At 38.8% G+C, this 25,135-nt stretch overlaps 1 protein-coding gene across 4 annotated transcripts in view; it reads left to right on the plus strand.

Moving 5' to 3' along the window:
• BMAL2 (basic helix-loop-helix ARNT like 2) overlaps nucleotides 1-23,750 on the plus strand; it is a 58,215-nt gene extending 34,465 nt beyond the window's left edge. For all 4 annotated transcript variants that reach the window (XM_074357246.1, XM_074357247.1, XM_045510352.2 and 1 more), the window contains 8 exons: nucleotides 10,617-10,857; nucleotides 11,347-11,453; nucleotides 11,603-11,753; nucleotides 12,694-12,752; nucleotides 13,962-14,070; nucleotides 17,025-17,103; nucleotides 18,533-18,641; nucleotides 19,700-23,750. In XM_074357246.1, coding sequence (XP_074213347.1) covers nucleotides 10,617-10,857; nucleotides 11,347-11,453; nucleotides 11,603-11,753; nucleotides 12,694-12,752; nucleotides 13,962-14,070; nucleotides 17,025-17,103; nucleotides 18,533-18,641; nucleotides 19,700-19,836 — 992 coding nt within the window. In that variant the 3' untranslated portion in view covers nucleotides 19,837-23,750. The remainder of the gene's footprint in view (nucleotides 1-10,616; nucleotides 10,858-11,346; nucleotides 11,454-11,602; nucleotides 11,754-12,693; nucleotides 12,753-13,961; nucleotides 14,071-17,024; nucleotides 17,104-18,532; nucleotides 18,642-19,699) is intronic.
• Nucleotides 23,751-25,135: the final 1,385 nt, after the last annotated feature.

Consider the following 25,135-nt stretch of genomic DNA (forward strand, 5'->3'; position numbering starts at 1 on the left):
CTCTCTATTCTTTTTGAGAACCACTGCTTTAGACATTTCTCTCAAGTATGAGATTCTCTGGGAGCCCACGAGGAGGAAAGAGCGAGAAAGAGTAGAGGAAGAAGGGATGTCCTGGGCAGCAGTGCCCAAACCTGGGGCTGAAGCCCTGCGGGTGGGGGCTCCTCCCCAACTTGCATCTTCCCACAGCTTCTGTCATAATCTTATTTCTAAAGAGATCATTGCATATTGGCTATGATTATATGAAAATGGTAGCAATAAGCCTGAGACGGTTTCCTGACATAATAGTCTCTAATTAAATAGACTTTGGCCAGTCAGTGATTACTGACTACCTGCCATGTGCCAAGTACAAAGGATACCCTGGAAGCAGGCAGACAAGTCATGGCTCTAATGAACTTCATTAGAGGGACAGGAGGCAGCCAGGCAACATGGAAATTGATGAATATTTTAGGTACTGGAAAGTGCAATGAAGTCAATAAAATGGGTTACGGAAGACGGGGATTCGGGAGAAGGAGTTCCTTTGGAGGACTCAGAGAAGGTCTCTCTTATGGGACGTTTGACCTGAGACCAGAACAGTGAGAAGGAGCCAGCTATGGAGAAGCCTGTGGGGAGAAAGTCCTGACGGAAGGGCCTGCATAGGGACCTAGAGGCAGGGAGAATGTGGTATTTGGGGGGAACTCAACAAAGATCAGTGTGACAACAAAGATCTGCAGAAGATGGTGTTAGGAAGCGAGGCAGCTGGGGCCAGGTCATGGGCGGCGGTGTACTGGTTCAACAGCCAGCTCTCTGGGTCAGGTTCTGATAGGAACGTTGGTTGCTGTTTTCCTTTACATAAGCAAGTAAGGGAAGAGTGAAACCATGTTGTCAGAACGTCACTCATTTTTTTTTTAATGATACGAGTGACTTTGCTCAAATAGTTTTTTGGGTGGAGTAATTAGATTTATTTATCTTTATTTAATTTATTTTTAATGGAAGTACTGGGGATTGAACCCAGGACCTTGTACATGCTAAGCACACACTCTACCACTGAGCTATACCCTCCCTATCGCTAAAATAATTTTTTAATACCAGAAGATTATTTATTCAGTTTGTTGGTGCTATTCACGATATAAAAACTACAGATACGATGCACTTTTAAGTCCAGTCTTCATTATGAGCAGTTTGTCCATCGCTTTCATAGATCAGGAAAACAAACAAACAATAACTCAAGCCCTGATTTGTAGCTTGGCCACTTTCTGTTATGTAAATAGTCACACGTGGCTAATTTCAAGCTACCAACACGAGGTTGTTGAACGTGGAGTAGGGGAGGGATAGACAACACACCATTATATGGTATCATGTTCAAAAAAGATTTTCTTCAGTAAATGTTTATGAAGTACACACCATCGGCCAGACACTGGTCTATATGCCATGGCTTATTTTGAACAAAACAAAAACCTTGCCAATAGTGATTAGTGCTATGAAGGAAAAGAAAATAGAATTGGACATTAGATTTTGAATCAGATCTTCAAATCACTATTTCCCAATGTGTTAAAACATGGTTTAAAACAAGAATAAAGCATAATTAATTATACTGATTCATTAAATAATATATATTATGATTTTTAAAGAACAAAAAACTTTTACCATGAATACAATTTGTCCTTATAACATTGTTTTTCATCTTTTTCTCTTATATTTTAATTTCAGTTTTGTGTTTATAATGCACGTAATATATTAGTGCAGGAGTGGATTGTGTAGTTTATACACGTGAAGGGTGCTTACAATTTTTTAATAGCATGCAAAATGAATAATATTTGAAGGCCATTGCGTTAGAGATCAGAGAAATAGCAGGTGAGCCTCAGGATGCCCCTAGAAACATCTCTGCGCTTTTAGTAGACCCCTAACCTGAGAGTGAGGAAGAACGTCTTCACGTTATATTAGGTCCAGTGGGAACTAAGGGACCATTGCCGTCACTGCAGTAACCTATGAAGTATTAAGTCAGACGCCCTGGGTCTGCCCTACTTAGGACTTCATATTAAGACCATAGGAGGACCAAGGCATGTAGGTAGGCTTTCAAAGGATCTGTTCCCCAATAAGACAGACTCTTCAGGATGATGAGTGGAGATGTGAAAGATTTCAGAGGCAGCTGGATGATGTGTTTCATGCTGGACTGAGAAGTGCCCAGTACGGAGGAGACGGTTGCAGCCTGTCAAGCCTGTGGCTCAGGCACCTGCCCAGATGACCCTGGAGGCTTCCCAGACTCGGATCTCCAGAACAGAACCCCAGCAGCCGCACCAGGCCTTCCTGCTGGAAGGGATGGAGAACGCAAACCTGTTGGCAGATAATGGACCATTAAGGCACAGGAGCACCTCTTTCCAGGAAAACCCTCCTGCTGCCCTTTCTGGCTGGCTTAAGTCCCAAATACCCACTTTGGTAATCCATTAATAATCCTGAGCACCTCGTATCACTGCCCTTTCCACACTGTATTAACATTATTATTATTATTATGATGTTATATTTGTCTCCCACACTAGACCTAGAGCTTCATTTCTTTTTCCATGGTACCTGGCACATAGTAGACACTCAGACATTTACTGAAGGCTTAATTAAGGGACCATCCTCTTGTCCTGTGTTCCTGATTTGCCACACATAATTGCTGTCTAATCCACACGAACAATGGAACAATCCAGTGAATTAATCTACATTAGTTTTTGTTTTACCCTGGAAGCAATTTAAACTGTTGAAAAAGATTTTATCCCAGGAAGTTTTTAGCAGATACTCTGGGCTGAATTGCATCCCCTAAAATTCATGTTGATGCCCAGTGTGGTAGTGTTGGGAGGGAGGACTTTTGTGAGATAATTAGGTTCAGGGGTAGCCACGAGGGTGGGGCCCTCGTGATGCCATTCGTGCCCGTGTACACCAGAGCTTGCCGTCTGTGAGCGCACAGCGAGGTGGTAGCTGTCTGCAAGCCAGGACGAGAGCCCCCACCGGGACTCAGCTGCGCTGCCATCCGGGACTCAGCTGCGCTGCCATCCTGGTCTCAGAACCGTGAGGAAGTAACCTTCCGGTGTGTGAGCCGCCCAGCCTGCTTGCCCTGTCGCTTTGTTCGGGGAGCCCTACGAGGCTAAGATGGCAAACAGCTTGGGTCATTTTCCCTACCGTGGCCCTCGTGAGAAGTAAACCTGAAAAGGCTCTGCAGTGGGAACCAGAGGAATCTGGGCCTCTTTGCTGAAGATGCATGTTTGTTACGTCGGCACTTTGCAGTCTGGCTTGAAGCCACACATCGGTGGCAGGACCCTGCCTTGTCTGGGTTCTGCCTTCTTTCTGCCACTTCAGATGTTTTTTTTCGGCTTTTGTCAAATTCTAGGACAACACAGGACTGAATGTATAGAGTCAGCCACTGGTAATAATCTTAGAAGTGTAACAGCCCCTGTGTCTAGTCCTAATTAACCTTTTGTAAAGGCACAAAAAGGAAACTGAGGCAGCCTCCGTGAGACGACGGTACTGTTACAGTATTCTGAAGCAGTCTTGTAAATATTGAATCTTCAGCAAAAACACACGTGTAATAGTCATAAGTTAAAAAAAATCCAAGCAGCAGTCTTAAAGAATGTGATGATCAAACTTCAGTCCTTCCATGTGGCTTTTGAAAGGATTTTTTCTCAACGGTTAAGTTTTAGAGATTTATAGAAGAGGTAGGGAAAATTTCTTCTCTTCGAAATAAATATTGATAATCCTACTGAGAAAATGGAGATATTTCAGAATATCTGGTAAATGGCCAACTAGAGCTAATTTATAGCTGAATTCTGTGATGAGCTAAAAGAACCGAGATATTTTTAAGTCCTTCCGGTGCCCCAGGATCTTACACTGGCTCCGCCCAGCAACAGCCCTGCTGGTGGATGGGCTTTGGATGGAGTAGAAAGGGCCTGGGCTCTGAGTCCAGTAGGTTTTTGTTTTTTTGTTTTTCTTCTTGCCTTTTCACTAATGTACAGTTGATTTACAGTGTTGTGTTAGTTTCTGGTATACAGCAGAGTAATTCAGTTATACATATATATATATAATGTCAATTCTTTTTCATTATAGGTTATTACAAGCAATTGAATACTATACAGTAGGACCTTGTTTTTATCTATTTTATACATAATAGTGTGTATCTGCTAATCGCAAACTCCTAATTTATCCCTCCCTCCCACCTCCCCTTTGGGAACCATAAGTTTGTGTTCGTGAATTCAGTAGGGTTTTAACGCCAGATCTGCTGTTTAACAGCCGTGTGACCTGAGGCAGTGTCCTCTCAATATATGGAAAATGGGTATGGACTGAACTGTGCTTCCCCAAAATTCACACATAGAAGCCTTAACTCCCAGTGTGACTGTATTTGGAGCTCGGGCCTTTAAAGAGGTAATTAAGGTGAAATGATGTCATAAGAATGGGGCCCTAATCCAGCATGATGGGTGTCCTCCAAGAAGAGGAGGAGACAGCAGGGATGGCCACATAAGGACGTGGTGAGAAGCCGGCCACCTACAAGCCAGAGAGAGGCCTCGGGAGAAACCAGACCTTCCAACACCTTGATCTTCTCGCCCCTAGGACTGTGGAAAATAAATTTCTATTATTTAAACCACCCAGTCCATGGCATTTCAGATGCCCGAGCAGAGTGATATGATGGGTTTAATAGCAGCGCCTCATGCCCGTGTGGTTAGGATTACACACGGCTAAAGCAGTACTTGGCTCCCAGGAAGCATTCAGTAAATGGAAGCCACTATTTGTGGCCCAGAAAGGTGAGAAGGACAATAAAAGAGCAAGAAGAGAAGCAGTAATTATTTAAACTCTGCCTGCCGAGCACTTGGCATAAGTGCCTGATTTAATCTGTATAGCAGCCCTGTGCAAACCATCCCAGTCTCGCGAGTGAGAAAGCCGAAGCCTAAAAGTTCTGTAACTTGTCCGAAGAGAGTGGCAGAATCAGGAATCTGGCTTTAAAATCTGTATTCTTTCCACTCTGCCAGGCCACCTACTAGGGCAGCTTCCTAGATGCCAAAGGTTATTAATGAAAGAGATCCATTCTGGATGGTTCCTGCAGCGGACGCATAGCCAGGGGCTTGGCTCCTGCTGCCGGAACGGGTCCCTGGCCACACGCGATGATCATTCCCACACCAGGCTGGGCCACACAGACGCCTGCAGTCAGAGTCAAGCATCTTTTCAAAGAGGGCTTTTTCATCTGCCCAAGTCCTTGACCAAGTATTCACTTAACACCCCAGAGCTCTGGGCCAAAGGCATGAGGCCGACTCGGCCTAAAGGAATGACGAGGGCATGTGTTAGCAATCAGCACCGCCCTCCCTTGCAGTGAAAGAGCTGGAAATTGGGGAGAGCTGTATGTGGACAGAGGCGTAGACAGACGCCCGGGCCAGGGGAAGGCAACTGCCAAATGCCGTCCTGACTGGCCACGTGGACGACCTCCCACTCGTGAGATGCTTTTGTTTCCTACTTTAACCAAAGGGAGTGTCTGGCAAGTGAAATGAGTGTATTTCACATACAGGTGCTACGAAATTGTCAATGCCGTTAGAACACTCCCTCATACCATACACAAGAATAAACTCAAAGTGGCTTAAAGACTTAAATATAAGACACGATAAGCCTCCTAGAAGAAAACACAGGCAAAACATTCTCTGATATAAATCTTAGCAGTGTTCTCCTAGGGCAGTTTACCCAGGCAATAGAAATAAAAGCAAAAATAAACAAATGGGACCTAATTAAACTTGTAAGCTTTGGCACAGCAAAAGAAACCATAAGCAAAACAAAAAGACAACCTAAAGAATGGAAGAAAATATTTGCAAATGATATGACTGACAAAGTTTTAACTTCCAGAACAATAAACAGTGCATACAACTTAATAACAACAACAAAAAAACCCAAACAACCCAATGGAAAAATAGGCAGAAGACGTCAAGAAGCAATTCTCCAGCGAAGACATACAAATGGCCAATAGGCACATGAAAAAATGCTCAATATCACTAATTATCAGAGAAATGCAAATCAAAAGTACAATGAGGTATCACCTCACACCAGTCAGAATGGCTTTCATTAAAGAATTCACAAATGATAAAAGCTGGAGAGGGTGTGGAGAAAAGGGAACCCTCCTACACTGTTGGTGGGAAGGTAGTTTGGTGCAATCGTTATGGAAAACAGTATGGAGATTCCTCAAAAAACTAAAAATAGACTTACCATATGATCCAGCAATCCCACTCCTGGGCATATATCTGGAGGGAACTCTAATTGAAAAAGATACGTGCACCCCAGTGTTCATAGCAGCACTATATACAATAGCTTACACATAGAAACAACCTGTTGATGTCCATCAACAGATGACTGGATAAAGAAGCTGTGGTATATTTATACAATGGAATGCTACTCAGTCATAAAAATGAATAAAATAATGCCATTTGCAGCAACATTGATGAACCTGGAGATTGTCATTCTAAGTGAAGTTAAGTCAGAAAGACAAAGAAAAATACCATATGATATCACTCATATGTGGAATGTAAAAACAGAAAAAAGAAGGCACTAATGAACTGATGTACAAAACAGAAACAGATTCCCAGACATAGTAAATTAATGGTTACTAGCGGGGGAAAGGGGGTGGAAGGGGTAAATTTAGGAGTTGGATAATTTGCATTATTAACTACTATATATAAATATAGATAAAAACAAATTTCTTCTGTATAGCACAGGGAACTGTTCAATATCTTGTAATAACCTTTAATGAAAAAGAATATGAAAACAAATACATGTACGTACATGTATGTCTTAGACATTATGCTGTACATCAGAAATTGACACATTGTAACTGACTATACTTCAATTTAAAAAAAAAAAGATTGGCCATGGGTCACTCAAGTGGGGCTTCATTGTTCTGTTCTCTCTGATTTTATGTGTGTTTGAGATTTTCCATAATAAAATTCTTTAAAAACATGATTGGCATTAAAAACATTTCAACCCTGATTCTAACATGAATGTCATGGATGCAAACTTTGAAAAAAGGTTTTAAGGCTGGGATGAGATTAGTCATGTATCTCCACTTGTGAAATCAAAGCCTGATAAGGATGGGTGACTATTACCAAGTATCTTAGGTCTTTCTTAAATTTATCTTGGTAAGATAATCAGTACTCCACTGGCTTCTTGTGCAAGCATGGCAGGTGCTGTCAGAACCCAATGGCATCCTCCCATGGCATTAGGCTCCCAGTGTTACACACTTGACTCTCTGCTTGACCCCTTTCTCTGATTCTTAGAGACAGTTCTGCCTGGACCGGCTAGGGCAGGCGTCCGTGCTGGGGCGTCAGGGCTCCCCGGGTGCATCCCCATCCACCGGCTAAAGAGAGCTGATGGATGAGCACCCCAGCTCTCTCTCCTTGACGTCCCTCAGGCCACATTATTCTGAAGCTCTTGCTCTGCATGTTTTCCCAGAACACCCCTAATCGATTTAGCTTCGGTTTCCTGAAGTGGCAAAACACTTGTTGGAAAGTGTCTCTCTTACTAGCTTCTTTCTCTCCTCTGGGATCAGCTCTCAAATACACTCCTTGGACTTGAATCCTTGTCTCAGGATCAGCTTCTGAGAGAATTCAAACGAAGGCAGCAAGATACCAGGTTGAGAGACCTAGCCTGCAGCTTGTTGAAGAAAAATGTCACAGAGCATTTTGAAAAGATGTCCTGTGGACTCAGGCAGTGTTTGGGTTAAAATGGTTTTTTTTCCCCTCTTATTAAAATCATGGAGTAGACTGCACATGAATCTACCCTGTGGATCTGATGTAAATAGTTTGGTGATGCTGAGGGAGGGATCAAATTAGGAGTCTGGGATTAACAAATACACACTACTATATATAAAATAGATAAAGAACAAGGACCTACTGTATAGCACAGGGAACTATATTCAATATCTTGTAATAACCTAAAATGGAAAAGAATCTGAAAAAGAATACATATGTATATGTATGTATAACTGAATCACTTTGAGGTATACCAGAAACTAACACAGCATTGTAAATCAACTATATTTCAATAAGAAAAAATAGTTTGGTGAGGATTGGGGCCCATGACCCCAATATTTAGGTAAAAGTCTAAAGAATTCTTGGGATAAGAGGATTTTTAATGTATTTTTTAAAGCTTTAGATAATTGATCAAATGGGTCAAATTCCATCATTTGCCAACTGAATAAATGTTCACTGGGAGAGTTGAGGGAAAAGATTAATTTGGAATTGTCGGGCACCTTGTTGTCAGAGAAGAATTGAAGTAAAAGGCTGAGTTCTGTATGATGAGACTCCATGTGCAAATGTAAAAAAATTTTAGTCTATTTTCAGTTGAGTAGAATATTTTTAGTCAGCACCATTTGTACATTTGCAAGCATCATCAGAAATGCCTAAGTCAGTGCACAAGCCTTTAAAAAATTTTTTTAATCGAGATAACTGGTTTGTAACATTATCTAAGTGTCACGTGTACAACATTCTATTTCTGCTCCTGTACACACTACAGCCTGCTCACCACCAAACAGGGTCCATCCATCACCATGTAGTCGATCTCCTTTACCCATTTTATCCTCCCTTCGCCCCTCTCCCCTCTGGTAACCACCATTCTGTTCTCTGTCTCTGTGTTTGTTTTTGTTTGGTTTGGTTTGCTCATTTTTTGTTTGTTTTTTGCATTCCACGTATCACTGAAATCATATACTGTTTGTCTTTCTCTGTCTGATTTATTTCACTTAGCATAATCCACTCAAGGTCCATCCAAGTTATCCCAAGTGTAAGCCTTTTTATTTTTGATTGCCATCCCGTTTTGTTAACATGAATGAAAACCGTGTATTTACACTTATCCCAGTTTTTAATTCCTTTAAGGTATGTTGGATGTTGGGTGAGGTAAAGGGAGGAGCCTGGCGTAGCTACTCCCAGGTTTCTCATTTAACAACCTGGGTTGATGGTGGTGCCATTAAGCAGGATAGGGAATAAGTGTTAGAGGCTTCGTTTGGGGTTGGGAGAGAGAATGGCTTGTAATTTAAGGCATCTGTGGGCGGTGGAGGGGGTGGGTGATGTCTGTTGGGTGTTGGGTACAAGGTCCTCTGCAGGGTTTCCAGGAGCTTAAACTGTCTTTCCCTGCTTTAATCTCCAGCCACTTCCCCATCGCAGATGGTGCTTCAGCCCCTCTGACTTCTCACTCTGGACTCTGTTTGCATTAGCTGTTCCCTCTGGCTGGAACACCTTTTCATAGCCTCCCCTCCGTCACCCAGGCAACTCCAGTCTGAACACCTTCCATGACAGAGCACTCACTACCATCAAATAGCACCACATCTGTGGTTCAGAAAGGGAGCTCCGTAGCCAGCCCTCTGGATGTAACCCTTGGCTCCACCCTTCCCTGCTCTGGTCTTGGCAGTACCTCTCAGTTTCCTAAGATAATGGGGAAAATATGAGAACCCCTCATAGGACTATTAAGAAGATTAAATGAATTATCCATTTAGAGCACTTAAAACAGAGCGTGGCACACGAAGTGTTCTCTGCACCTTCGCTCTCACTCTCAGTGGCTGTAAGACAGCCCACATCATCCCCCATTAAAATCTTTCTTTTAAAAGATCTGTAATAACAGTCTTCGCAAATAGTGCCGACTTAAAACAACGACGGTTCTGGTCTTTTCTAAATCTTATCAGAAACAACTGTTTTAAATAATTTTTACCAGCTCTCTCCACCTCTTTTAACCTTTCAGTCACTTTTTGTAGGTTACTGTCATCTGTATACTGCCCTTCTTTAATACTGTCGTCGTTTTCTCAGGCATTTCTTGATATTTGAACATACAGATTTCCAATTTTTTATTTTTCTGGTTGGATCCGTTTGATGAGCTTTTTCTTATGAGTTAATTGCTTGGTATTTTTCTAAAAAGTGAAATTTGAGCCAAATTTTATTTTTATACATTTTAGTATAAATTTCTCTAAATATTCTCAGTAGTGTCTCTATAATGTAATAATCATAAATATCTATTAACTGTTATAAGTGCTAACATAAGAAATTTGAGTATATGCATAACTGTCCTTTAAATTTATGTATATAAATGATAATGTACCAAAATTTAAATAAGTTGAAAACAATACTTATGTGGCTAAAAGCAAGGGAGCATGAAATTTTACTTTTTCTAGCATATAAATTAATGTAACTTTAAAAATTGACTTGGAAATAATTAAATAGCTATAGACTTACTTAAATCAAAATTAAAACAGTCATTTTGATGTAGTACATATAGTTTAGTTCTTGAGAAAAATAACCCATTAAGAATAAAGTTGTTAAGTAAATGTGATTGATGATTTTTTTAATTCAATCCTATTCCCCTGTTATATTTAGTGTATTTAAAGAATATTTCAGAGCACAATTAGAAGTATTATAAATGTCAGTGTAACAAATTTAAGAATTTATATATGAAAACGAACATATGTATATATATGCATGACTGGGACATTGTGCTGTACACCAGAAACTAACACATTGTAACTGACTATTCCAATTTAACAAAAAAAGAATTTATTCATAATGATTCAAATGCTTTTTAAAATTTTTGTCTTTTTTTGGTTTTATTGAGATATAATTGACAAATGTTATTTTTTTTTTAAACTTCTGAATTAGATCATAGAAAATTCTATACCATCCACTGCACTGGCTATTTGAGAAGCTGGCCTCCAAATATTGCTGGGATGGAAGAAGAAAGGGAAAATAAGAAAGACAGGAGCAACTCTACCTGCCTCGTTGCCCTTGGCAGGTTACGTCCATGTATTGTCCCACAGAACAGTGGGGAGATTAAAGTGAAACCAACTGAATTTATAACCCGTTTTGCAATGAATGGAAAGTTTGTCTATGTGGACCAAAGGTAAACATTTATGTGCCGTAATGATTAGAATTCAATGAAGTATTTAAGGGTATTAAAGATGTGGCTTAGTAGCACTGCTGGATTTTTTTTTTTTTTTTTTTTAGGCTTTAGAACAGGAAATAAAGTTTAAATGAAATAAGGATGTGGCTAGATCAGTAAATTTGTTCAAGCCAAATTGTAAAATGGAAATATTTCTTAGCCAATGGTGCAGAAACTGGGCATGGTCTGTGGCCACAGCTTTAGTGGTGAATGGTCGGGATAGCGTATCCTGGGTTGGGTGGGTGGCTTCGAGCAGCCTGGTGCCTGCATGTCCATTCTGCTTTGCAGCTCTAATTGTGGTCCAGGGCAGCCAAAGGGAGCCCCGTGAGACACACGGGTTACTTATCCCCCGGTCTCCTTCCCTGCTGTCCTGACCATGTGTGGACCTACAGTATTCTGAAACAGAATACATTCGCCAATCCTGAACTTGATTTTCAATTTTACAACCAGGGCAACAGCAATTTTAGGATACCTGCCTCAGGAGCTTTTGGGAACTTCTTGTTACGAATATTTTCATCAAGATGACCATAGTAATTTGACTGACAAGCACAAAGCAGGTATGCATTCAATGGGGTCATTTTTGGGGTACTTTTTAATTTTACAGCTTCAGTTCTCAATTTCTCATTCCTATGAAATCTGAACCTTGAATTAATCCTCCAGGGATTGATTTATATAGTTATGCTGATTATTTTCTTTTCTTGTTAAGTTCTACAGAGTAAAGAGAAAATACTTACAGATTCATACAAATTCAGAGCGAAAGATGGCTCTTTCGTAACTTTAAAAAGCCAGTGGTTTAGTTTCACAAATCCTTGGACCAAAGAACTGGAATATATTGTGTCTGTCAACACTTTAGTTTTGTAAGTAATTTTTTATGTTGTTAAGACCTTTGTGTTAATTTCAAACAAGTATCTTTGCTTCCCTCTTCTCATCTTGCTAAACCATTAAGACTGTATGACCCTCTGGCTTTATAACGTGAGTATATATTTTGAGTAGTTCATTCACTGTTCATTGGCATTCATTCTCAGAATTAAGCTAAAAGTTTGCCCCTTTGTAATAAATTCCTTTTAGTTTAAATTAAATTCCATTTTAGTATAAAATGTGTCAGTATATGCATTTATTTGGGCATTGTTTTCCCTCGCCTTGTCCCTCTGAAAAACGATGTGAATGTGACTTTAAACTGTGTATGGTTGGAAGACATTGTTTTGTCCTCTGCATCATTTTTGCATGTCCATCTTCTAAGCCAAGGGACCACATGTACTAATGCAGGAGTGCCTGGCTGAGAGATAAGCAGAAATCCTGCCTGTGCACTGCTTGCCAAGCCCTGATCTATGGCTGTGTCAGCCCGAATGAAGAGCCAGCTTTTCCTGATTTACTTAAGATGCTAACATGGCCCTGTTCTAAGTATCATTTTTCTATGTTTCTCTTTGAAGTTGCTGTAAGTTTTCATCAAACCAATTCTATTTACTTATCTACAATATTTAGAAAAAGAAAAAGAGCCCCCAAATCTTGTACCCCAGTACCTCTGGCAGTATCCTCTATTACCCATCGCAATAATTCTTGTCTTCATACCATTAGTATACAAACTGAGAGTGCGTAACTGTGAGAATGGGTACTTTACAGGGTAATGATGGCATTTGGTGAAAGTCATTACCTTGATCTCTTGTGATGACATTAACAATATGTGTATATAAAACACAAATGGGTCGAGAATGGGTCATTCAAATGCACAGAGCTTAATGTTGCTTTAACAATTTCCTTCACCTATAAAAAGTCACCTATGGTGTTTCTTAATGCTAGGGAACACGGTGAGACTGGAGAAGCATCATTGCATCTTTGCAGCTCTCAGTCATCAGAAGGTAAGCGTAGCTTTGGATGATGGCGACTTATTACTAAGATTGTTATTATTAAGTTACTGTCTTTTTTTGTCTTGGAGAGGGAAGAATTTCAAGGTGAAATCAAAAAGACTTTCAGCGGGTTGAGTGATTCTCCTTGGAATTTAGTTACATTTCTGTTATAATCTTATGTTGTATTGCAATTAGTTGTTCACTCAACTGGCTTGCTGCTAGACTGAGTTCTTGAAGAGTAAGAATGGTTTTACCCATTATCTGTCCCCTGCAGCTAGCGTAGTTCCTTGTACATTAAGGCACTCAAATATCTGTTGGATAAGTTAATAAAAAGCATTAAGGGGGAGTTTTTTGCTTATCTTAGTTTTTCTCCACAGGAATATTTTAATGTATTACTTACATTAAAAAACCCAAAAATGTTAGGAAATATTAAAACTAAAATAGTATTCAGCTATATAAAAGAATGAAATATTGCCATTTGCAGCAACATCAATGGACCTAGAGATTATCATACTAAGTGAAGTGAGTCAGACAGAGCAAGACAAATATCATATGATATCACTTATATGTGGAATCTTAAAAAAACAATACACATGAACTTATTTATAAAACTGACTCACAGACATAGAAAACAAACTATGGTTACCAAATGGGGAAAGGGGTGGGAGGAGGGATAAATTAGGAGTATGGGGTTAACAGATTCACTTTACTATATATAAACTAGATAAACAACAAGGTCCTACGGTACAGCACAGGGAACTATATTCAATATCTTATAATAATCTATAATGAAAGAGAACCTGAAAAAGAATGTGTGTATATATATATACATATGTATATAACTGAATCTCTTTCCTCTATACCTGAAACTAACACAATATTGTAAATCAACTATACTTCAATAACAACAAAAAAAAAAGTAGCGTTGCTCTGGCTTTAATGTGGAGTTTAAAGTCAGGAGGAACTGCCTGTACTCAAGGGTCACAGGTCATGATTGAACCCTCAGTGACTTTCCACATATTTGATTCATATCATTCTTCACAAGCATCTAAACCATCATGAGTTATGTTTATAATGTAAACATGAATGTTCCTAATATTTTAGTCTCTTTCTTTCAAAGAAGGAAATAGGAAATATATTTGAATTGAAAGGAAGATATTGACCAAAGTTATATACTTTTTTAAAGTCCTCAACTGAATTTCTCCTTTTGTTATTTTTTAGGGTCCTCTAGGCAGTCTTGTAGTAGCGTGCCCAGCATGTCTACTGGGACAGTCCTTGGTGCTGGTGGTATTGGAACAGACATTGCAAATGAACTCCTGGGCGTACAAAGGTGATGTTTTACTGCTGTAAATACTTTAACAAGTAAAATTTTCATTACATTTATGAAACCAATATTGAAAAATCAATAGGTTTCCTATATGCAAACAATAACTAGTTCAATAATATAATGGAAGAGAAAAATCACCTTTACAGTAGCAACTTAGTTTGGAAAGTCCCTTTCTAAACGTCACACAAACTCCAGAGTTCATTAAGGAAAAAAATAAATTTAATTGTATGAAAACTGAAAACTTAAGCAGAACTATAACCATTAAGTTAACAAGGTTAAAAGACAAATAATAAACCACAGAAAGTATATATATTTCACATGATAAAGTGTTGTATTAATTATCTTAATTTATTAAGTTTTATGGCATAAAGTTATTAAATTTTATACTAAATTTTAAGTATTATAACCTTTATATAATTTTATACATATTAAACTTTGTGTAGTTATTAAAGAAGTGGTAAAAATAATTCAATAATAAAAGTTGGAGAGTAGACATGAATAGAAAAAAAGATACGAATGACCAAGAAACTTTAAAAATTGCTCAACCCCACTCACAGTTAAAATTATATATATACAAAATTAAACAGTGAGATACCTTTTTTCTCTTCAGAGACTGTCAAAAATTTGAAAGTTTGGTAATACTGGTGAGACTGAGAGGAAACAGTCCCTCTTAAATGGTCCATGGGAGTATAAATTTAGTGCAAGCTCTTTGGAGGGCAATTTGACAATACCCATCAAAAATATAGGTGTGTAAGGGGGGAGGGTATAGCTCAAGTGGTAGAGTGCATGCTTAGCACACACAAGGTCCTGGGTTTAATCCCCAGTACCCCCTCTAAAAATAAATAAATAAATAAACCTAATTACCTCCCCCCAAAATAAAATAATAATAATAAATTAAAAAAAAATATATATATATAGGTGTGTATATCATGAAGTCGGCAACTCCACCCCAGGAGCAAATATTCTTACACAGCCACACAAAGATCCATGAACAAGAGTGTTCTTTGCTACATTGTTTACAGTAGTGATTCAAATATTTAAATATTTATCATAACCATAATTTATCATGGTATATCCATACAATGGAGTACTCTGTAACTTCTAAAAATTAGGTAGCTCTATTCATGCTAATATGGGAAGCGCTTTATATGATTAATAGAAAAAAAGCGCAGAAATAGAAGGAATAATATGTATTATAACCACTTGTATAAAAAAAAAGATGTGTGGATATATGTGAATATGTGTATATTCAGGCCCATAATTGCTCATCTAAAACCCTTTAGATCAGACAGGTTTTGAACTCAGAATTTCTCTAAGAAAGATAGTGTTTTGGAATTCAGTTTTTTAAGAGGTATGTGTAATACCACCAGAGAGCAGTCATATAATGGGCAGCATGCCATGATCAATCAAATCAGTATTTCTGCAGTGAGAAGTATTTACAGTTTAAATGGCAAAGTGTCTGGGAGGAGAGGGGAAGTATGAGTTTGGAGTATATACATTTAACAAGATTAGGAAAGAATATTTATTGAAGCTGTTTGGTGGGTATATGAGATTTCATTATATTATCAACTTTTATATCTGTTTTGAAGTTTTCCATAATAAAAGCTTAAAAATGTATTTCTGGAGTAAATTGTAAATATTTGTACTAAACAGGACAAAGTTTAACAAGGAAATTACGGAGAAAGGTTAGAGTCCAGCTTCCTTTGTCTGCATGTAGATACACAGTTTTCTCACATCATTTCCTGAAAAGACTGCCCATTCCTCCTTTGAATGGTCTTGGCACCATCGTTGAAAATCATTTGACCATACATGCTGGAAAGGCATCGTAAGGAAAGTGGAAATTGAGTCAAACGTAGCAAGCCTGGGTACCATTAGAATGTCCAGGATGCAGTGGGGAGAGCATTTCTATATTGAGGCACCTCTGCCAATGTATGGAGGTGGGTGGTTTCAGCAAACAAGGAGACTCATGGAGAGAAGAGTCAGGTTGCTAAGCAACAGATTTTTAACTCAGTTAAAGGGAGTTTTAACTAAGGCGAAGTCAAGTAGTGGAGGGACTTAAACAGCAAGTTTCTGCCCAGTGGACTAAAACGGAGAAAGCCATATTTCAGAAGATTAATCTGGTAGTGAAGTGCATGGGGGGAGGGGTGGTTTTCATCTTTGAACAAAGGCTAATTGAACAAGCGGTGATTTTAAATGATGAATCACAGAATGAGAAGCCAGCCAAGCTATGTTGACTGCCCTGTGAAAAATCCCCAAGGCTTATCATTCATCCTTTCATCTGTATTTCCTCCCTAATTCATGTCATTCCTCTGTTTTAATTCCTCCCTCTATAGTTTCTTGTCAACTGCCTTCTTGGGAGTAGATAAGGACATAAAGTTACGCTCATGCCATTATGTTTCACATAATTGAGCGTTTAATAATATGTGATGCTGTCAGTTGTAGATCTTAAGCCTTGAAGAGATTTATGATCAAAGCACATGACTGTATTTATGCCTTTATGTGTTTCACTGATTCTGTACTTGGGGATGACCTATCACAGTACCAATACGACACATTTTCCACTTTAAAAAAGGCTGCAGGATGTTAGGAAGTCTTTCTTTACTGCTAGTTCTGCTTTTTGGTGTCACGTATAGGAACTTGATGTGAATGCCTGTTTTGAACTGTGTTGTTATTCCGTTACTTTGCCACGTGCTACATTAAGCCAGGTAGCATGAGCTACTTAAGAGCTTTCACCTCAGAGTTTTATATTTCTATTTACTGTAGAGTGTTTTCAGCACTTCGTAGTCAAAAATAAATCTGGCCCTGAACGAGTCTGTCTGATTATCAAAACTGTCGTAATACTCAGTCTCATTTTGCTCACTGTGGTTTTTATCAGTAGATTATGTATTCAGAGGGGAAATTTTTCTGAACTATGTGTAAGCAGACACATAAAATGTTTTATGTATCACTTTTTGAAGGTTACAGTCTTCGTCATCCCTTGATGATTCAAGTCCAACAGATTTATTGAAAGAGACTCACACTACAGACAGCAAGAATGTAAGTGCAATTGTAAGTGATAACATTCATGAAATAAATGAGCAATGAAATTTCCTGCTTGCTGATGATTTCTTTTGAGAACCAAAGCCATCCTATAAAAAATGAACTCTTTCTAGATAACTCATAGTTTTTAAGAGGCAATGTAGAATGGTGGTTAAGAGTCTGTGGGTCCAAGTTGTGATTCAGACACTTACTACCGGGTCCCTTCCTACATGTTATTTAAACTCTGTGCCTCAGTTTCCTCATCTGTAAAGAATGAATTAATAAGAGCCCCAGTCTCTTGGAGGGGTGTATGAATTCAGTGATGTAATACGCAAAGAAACAAAAACTTTAACAGTGCCTGGTACACAACATGTGCTCAATAAATGGCAGTTAATATTGTGTGTTATTTTAATAGATTCCAATTCAGTGAATTAACTGTATTCCTTATGGTCTCAGAAAAAAGTTGAAATAATATAAGCTACAAATTAAGTATTACCTACTACTTAATTCAATTAAACAAATACGAGCTATTTGAAGTGCATTGTTGCATACACAAAAATGACTAACCATAGTGCTGAGTATCTGAAAGGTTCACATGCAGTGTAATTCTGATGTATCCCAGACAACTAAAACCTCTAAAGTAGATATATAAACTAAGTGGTATAATAATATAGGAGAAAAGAGACATTAAATCTGACCAGGGACAAAAGGAACTTGAAAGTATCTGTTTATACTCATATAGACCTTTGACCTAGTATTTTCAAGTTTTACTCATACATTTAGCAAATGTTTATTGGGTACCCATTTTGTGCCAGACAACCTGCTAGAAACAGGGATTTAAGTCCTTGTAATGCACAAAAATCTCCAAGTAGTGTATGTTACTTAGACATTCTCTGGTGAAGTTCAACAACTTAATAAGACAATATAGGTAAATGATTTCTTCGTTTGATAGGCTGCATTGAACATTAAATTTGTTTTGTGTGTAAGAGTGTGATGACTTTTTGGTGAGAGTCTCTGATTTAATCCATTCCCTTCTCCAAAGCAGTATTTCATATTGTTAGTTTCATGTGAGATACAGTTTTACCATCATTAAAAAAAAAAACTGAAATAGCTTTTCTTCTTAATCCAAAACTTCTCCTTATATATGTAACTCAGTTACGGCTGTGAATAATGTGGGGGCTTCGGAGTCAGGGAGACTTGGGTTAGAATCTGTAGCCCCAACACTTTGGGCAAGAGGATAGCCTCTTTAGGCCTCAGAATCCTGACCTCACAACATCTGTGACATGAAACGAAATGATGCTTGTGGAGTGCTTAGCACAGGGCACACAGTGCAGGCTGCCGTGCTGTTGACAGCCATGGTGGCAGGGCCACATCTGAAAACTGCTACGAGATCTTTGTTTCCCCTAATATAGTAGGAAACTTACTGTTTATTATTCTGCCTATTCAGATGTCAAGTAAGGAGCTGATTACACTAAGTCCTTCTGAAATAGGGGAGCTAGAGGCCGCAAAGCAAAACCAGAGTGCTGTTGCTACCCACAGTCAGGAACCACTCCTTGGTAAGTTTTCTTTGACAACTGCCCGCCATTTTGGTTTTCCAAAAACTCTTTGTTAATCACTGCATTTTGAGGTACAGAAGATTTCTAGAAATGCAGATAGTTTTAGAACGAACATTTTCCCATCCTAAATACAGTGATCTTAGTGTTTTAAGTATTATGTTACTTGGACCTGTCACTGAAAATTTGATCATCAACTGCATCAGTTATGGGTATTATTAAAACACACAATTTAAATAAAACTAAAGCTCTCCTGTCCAGGGAAACTTGTCCATTCTCAAAAAATTTTAAATATGCCAAGTCCTGAGAAGTTTATGATGTAATAATTATTCATGTTAACTCATTTATGCAAAGTCCAAATCAAGTAAATTGAAATGACACAATTTTATACCCCCCATAACTGACTCTGATCTACTGAAAATGTATGTTAAAGGAATCAAGGGACTTGAAGGAACATGGTGATCACTTCACACAGAGCCATGTATTAATCACCTCAAATTCTGTTGTGCTTTACAGCTACCTAGAAAACCTCAGTTAATCTGTAGCTGTGTTTTAATCTTTAATTTCTAGAACCTCTTCCTTGTCTCTGATTTAAATCTCCTTTCCATGGTTTCTCCTTATTTCCTTTTTCAATCAAACACCTGGGGACTCCCCTTTTGTAGAATCTTTTGGATTTTGGGAAGATGATGGGATTAAACAAACAATACTTTCACAAGGCAGATGAAAATAAAATTTCTCCTTCCAGGCTCTATATATACACACGTAAGTAAACCCCAGCCCCCAGCTTCCAACTGTCTGGGAGTCTGTACCTTTTAGGGCTGTTAGAAGACTCGTAGACTAGGTCACTTACGTTCATCAAACGAGTTAAGTGCAATTTATCTGACAGCAGGTTGGTATAAAAATAGGCGATCCATTTAAAAACTATCTCAAGCTACTGCAATTTAAGACGTACATTTTGCCTTCAATACATTGTATGGTTTCCTAGCCTTGCTTTGCCATTTTTGGGGATACTCATTTTCGAAACTCCAAGTGTACTTACATGGGCCTGTTGAATTCAATAGGAGAAGGTGCCCCACTGGATTTTGATGCCCTCTGTGACCATGACGATACAGCCATGGCTGCCTTCATGAATTACTTGGAAGCAGAGGGGGGCCTGGGCGACCCTGGGGACTTCAGTGACATCCACTGGACACTCTAGCACTTGATTTAACTCTAAAAATGAGAAACATTTTAAAGCATTTCATTTACAAAAGACTGTATATTCTTCCGTACTGTATTGATACTGTTTTCATCTCTTATTCCTATTCATGGTCTACCATTTTTATAGCTTTGCACCTGTCTTTCCCAGGGGTCTGGGGAAATGTGATGTTTCCCTTCAAATTCTCAGAATTTTCTATAAACCACCCTACTCATTGAAGTGGCTTAAAACCCACTAGTGGCTATATTTTTGCTAAAATATTTCTAACCAAGAATATCACATGTATCTCGTTTTGGCATTTCTTTATTTTTTTTTGAGCAGTTGTTTAGAGTTGGGGGAATTTAATGGACTGACAATTTCCTTGTGTCTAAGATTCATTTATAATTTACTTATAAGAGAAGATTGTGTAATTTGGAACACTTCCATTCCTTGTATATTTCCTTAATTGAGGCTTATGCTTATCGGCCTTCAGGAAATGGTAAGTACTTGAATATTTAAAGGGACAGTGCAGTGTGTAGTGGAAATGACAAAAAGTACTGTGCTCAGTCTTTGCAGACTTGGGCAAACACAGAGCCAGGATAGTTATGCTCAGTTGAGCACTCTGAGATGGATTTTAAGTGAGATGATTTCTTATCTAAAAACAAAACAAAACAAATCAAAAAAAGGCTGAGAGAGTTTCAACTTTGCTTACAGAAAAGGACAGATCATGGGCCCTAGATCTTGGTGATTAACCTTTGTATATAAAATATACTCTTCATATAGCCACTCAAGATTTTTATCAGAGACGAACAGGTTTTTGATGCTGAAAATGGATTAATCGTAGAGGAGGAAACAGGTCCAGGCAGCTTTAAATGCCTTGTGCAACGTCACAATTAAGTTCATATGTCTTTGAATGTTTAATGTGCATAACCCAGTTTCTTACTGCACATTTGGGAAAGCAGTAGTCTCACTGGTTAAATGATTAGTTAACTGGCCTAGAAACTAGTTGTTGGCTCTCTATATTATTAGGCAATTACATTTACCATTTATATAATTCCCTTTGGTTACAGGCAGTAGTAAGTACATTGTTAAAAACCATGAGGCAGTGAGAAAGAATTTAAAAGCCGATTTTCTAGCTGTAATTAAAAATAGAGAGCACTTTTTAAACCAGTAATTAATCCAGAGGTGGCTCACATTGAGTGTAAGAATTAAGAACATTTAAAATGCTGTATGTATATCTACCCTCTTGAAGATCATACTTCCATGATGCCTGTGTTTTTATGGCTCTTCCTTGTTGACCAAGTGTGTTCCCATATATTCAGTTTTGTGCCCCACCAGTAAAAATAAGTGGGAAAAGTCTGAGGCTCGGATGCAGGGATCAAACCCAGTTTTCCTTTTCTGTATGTGCCTTCCCAGCAGATTTCCCTCAGAGCCCGTCACCAAAACAGAGCATGCTTTCGACCTTGCATACTTCCTAAGTATAAGTAATAGATTAGACCGTTCCGATGGGTTGATGGCAAACACAGTAACAGGCAACAACCAAAAGCAAACATCCCTTCACGCGTGACAATCGCAGTGGCCGTGTGGGCAAGGGTGTCCTGGCCTGCTGTCTTGAGCTGACAGAATGTTCCAGCAACACCAGAGGGGCAGCACCACTCCTGGTTCTGACAGTCACTTGAGGACTTGAGAGACACCCAGGTTTAGAATAAACCAAAGGAACCCCACAAAATGGGGGAGGTTGATCTGTGGCAGCCTGAGTATGATGGTTAAGTCTGATGAAGCTTAAATGATCACATTTGTTCTCTTAAGTCAGGCAGGGGCGTCTGCCTACAAATGTAACATGTTAGGGGTCTGAACCATTGCTGGCTGGACTTGTCCTTCAGAGTTGGCCTCAGACAGTAGTAGCAGGATAGGTCACTGTGGCCACATGACCTCCAAAGCAGGTGGGGCAAACCCTCATGACGCAAGGGTCTGAGAGGCAGAGTTTCTGGAATCTGGCCATTGCAGTTTGCTTAGTAGCAACTCTCTCTTTGCAAGAGGAGGGGTTATTGCATAGACCTGTGGGTGGAAAGCCAGTTGAATGCTTTGATCCTTTGGTAGCCCACTCTGATATTTATCTCCATGCCCTGGACCCAGAATCCAATCCATACATGGTATGATACTGTAGCTCTAAGTTTAGCGCTTTCTTCAAAAATGCATTCTATTTACATATGATTGCTATCAGGAGTGACATATTTTCATGGTTTACACTCTATTCCTTTTTTCCCTACCAATTAATTTCTTGCACTCTGATGAAAAATATCTGCAAATTTAATGAAACTATCATAAAAAGAATACTCTCTTTTTTTGTTTTTAATTCTAAGAATTACCTGCAGTCATGTAGTGGAGTGGGAGGAGTGCCTGGTATCAGGAAGAATGCCCGCTCAACCTACATTTAGCTGTGTGACCCCAAGCAAGCCGTTTAAAGTCTCTGTACCTCAGTTTCCTTATCTGTAAAAAGAAGTTTCATCTCAGTTTACTTCCGGTTCCGATTCTGGGGTTCTAATCCACAGGACTCGAGCGTTAGTCAGAACAGCTAGAAATGTGCTGTTCATATGATAGCCACTGGCCATGTGTGGCAACCGAGCCCTTGAAACGTGGCTGGTACATATTGAGGTGTGCTGTGAATGTAAAATACATACCAGATTTCAAAGACTTCATATAGAAAAAAGGAATTCAAAACCTCACATTAATAACCTGTATGGATGACACGTTCAAATAGTATTTTGGATATCCTGAATTAAACATTAAAGTTATTTTATTTTTGCACTCTTCTAATGTGGCTACCAGAAAGTTTTAAGTTACACATGTGGCACACATGACATTTCTGTTCTACTGCCCAGCTCTTGAACATTTTATTACGTGGACATTATTTAAGTAAACCAAACATTATACCATAAGTATGATATGTACCTTTAAATATTATGGTTTAAAGGACATTTATTGACCCTTGATTCAGATAACAATTAACTTCTATCAATGGATCAAATTTAAAACTTTTTTGAAATTAGTAAACTTGAAAGTGTTAGATATTTTATTAGCCTGAAGTCAAATAAAACTTGAGGTATATGTTGACACATTATTGTAGTCACTAAATTTGGAAATCTGTTGATAAACAGGGAGATACAGAGCAGACTTGTGGTAAATACATGGAATTAAAAGGATGTGTCTGATTACAGTGTCACAACGGGAAAAGGCTGTCTTCACTGGTTGTCATAATCTTTGAGGAATCTCTGTGGAGTCTAGGGCACAGGTGTATGAAACAGGCATTCTCTAGGTCTTGGACCACGTTTAGAGGGTCCATTTCAGATCTTGCTCTAAAGAGGAATCTACCCCTCAAGTAGGTCACTGTTGGGCTCTGGAATTAGAGACTCAGATTTGCCAAGCACAGTATTGTGGGCACAAGTTGGGCTGACATCTAGAATTATCAGAAGCCATAAAGAAAACCTGCTGGTAGCCGCTAGGTGTCACTGTCCCATTCTTATGGGGCCTTGTTTGCATTAGATTAATTTTTCCAAGTTCCATGGGGCCTAGGAGAGGCATTTATGACTTTTGTGCCTATAAGTCTGCCTCTGTTTCGTAAGAAATGCTTTTTAAGAAAAATCTTAGCGGATCCTTTCCACATAAAATCAGAATTCTGAACTGGAGACATTTCAACTTGTGGCTCCAATAAAAACTGTCTTTAGAAAGAAAACCCATCCAACCTGGAAGATGCTTTCTGAGCTCATCTGAGACGTTATGGTGTATGTGTCATTGCTCACACTATCCTGAGTTTAGATCTGTCTTTTATACAATTTTTAGCTCTTTTCCATTTCACTTGCTCTTGCCTGTATGTGGGTATTTTTTAAATTTTGTGGTAAATAAAAAGAGTGAAATTAAACTATATTTTATAATAATACTAGTTTGGAGTTTTTATTTTATGTATTAAACTTCCTCCAAAAAAAAAGTGTGTCCTTTATTACTTTCTAAAGTAGAAACACAGACTAGAAGATCCAGTCCTGAGACCACTGGGAAGGGCGGTATACATTACTATACATGTGCTTGGGTGTGTTTATCAGGCTGTGCTGACTGCAGTAACAACCTGAAAGTATCATGGCTTAACCCGAGAAAGGTTTCCTTCTGCCCATATCACATCCGGTGTCATTAGCAGGGTCCGTCTCTCTGACTTGACTCCTCCCCGCTCCCTGCCTCTCCCTCTTTCCATTTCTCCGCTTTGCTTTTCCTGTAAGTGGGTTTCATCCTCTAGTGGACCTTCTTCCTCACACTGATGCTCAGAAGCTCCAAGCACATACTGTTCTTATACTCGGCAATTACAACAGAAAGAGTGCGTCTCTGTCTCCAGGTAATTCACAAAAATGTCCATTGATGAAGCCCCCATTTCTGCTTGGTTCCCATGAACTTTTCTGTGGTCAACAGGCTGGAAAGTTTTTTTATGTGTTTACGTAGATATAATTTTGATGAGCATTTATTAAATTGGTCCTTTTCCAGAGACTATAGGAAGTAAATCAAGTCATTAAAAATTGTATCAGCAGTTGCTGTGAATATTCAAGGTTGCGAAACATCTTAAGGCTTTATGTTTTTCACTCTCAGATATGTGCGCTCACAAAAATGCTTGTTATAAAGAACTGAATCTTACCTTTCTCTAGCAGAGTAACACTATATGGTACTGAAATCTTATAAAGACCTGATTTCTTAAACATAGTTTAACATGGAAATAGAATTCATCAAAAATAAATGTGAAAATCCACAATGGTTCTCAGTGTGTGGTCCTGGGATGAGTATTGCCAGCATCACTCGGTCAGGTGCACCTCGTCAGAATGCACATTCTTGGGCCCCACCTCGGGCCTACTGATTTAGAAATTCTGGAAATGAGGCCCCAGGAATCTGTGTTTTACCAAGTTTTCCCAAGTAATTCTGATACATTCTAAGGTTGGAGAATTATTACTCTAGTTTGCATCTGCTATTAGCTTGCTTTATCTTACCTAGGCTCACTGAGGCTTCTCATTCTGTGTGATCTTGCTAATAATGGAATTTCCCCACAGTTGAGGAGTGGAATACAGAGGCTGTTTTTCAAATATAACATCTAATGAGCAATCAGAAGTGACCCTCTGTGGCAAAACAGAATACAGAAGTTATCTCTGTATTTTTAGAACAAAAAAAGATTTGCTAGTGTTTTCAGGAAAACAAATCAGCTATAAAAGATCCATTCTCTCGTCACTAGATTTAGATGATTGGTCTATAAATAACAAATAGAAGGGAAAATTACAGGGTAAGACTATGG

The sequence above is a fragment of the Camelus bactrianus genome, chromosome 34, assembly GCF_048773025.1.
Source record: "Camelus bactrianus isolate YW-2024 breed Bactrian camel chromosome 34, ASM4877302v1, whole genome shotgun sequence".
Classification (NCBI taxonomy): Eukaryota; Metazoa; Chordata; class Mammalia; order Artiodactyla; family Camelidae; genus Camelus; species Camelus bactrianus.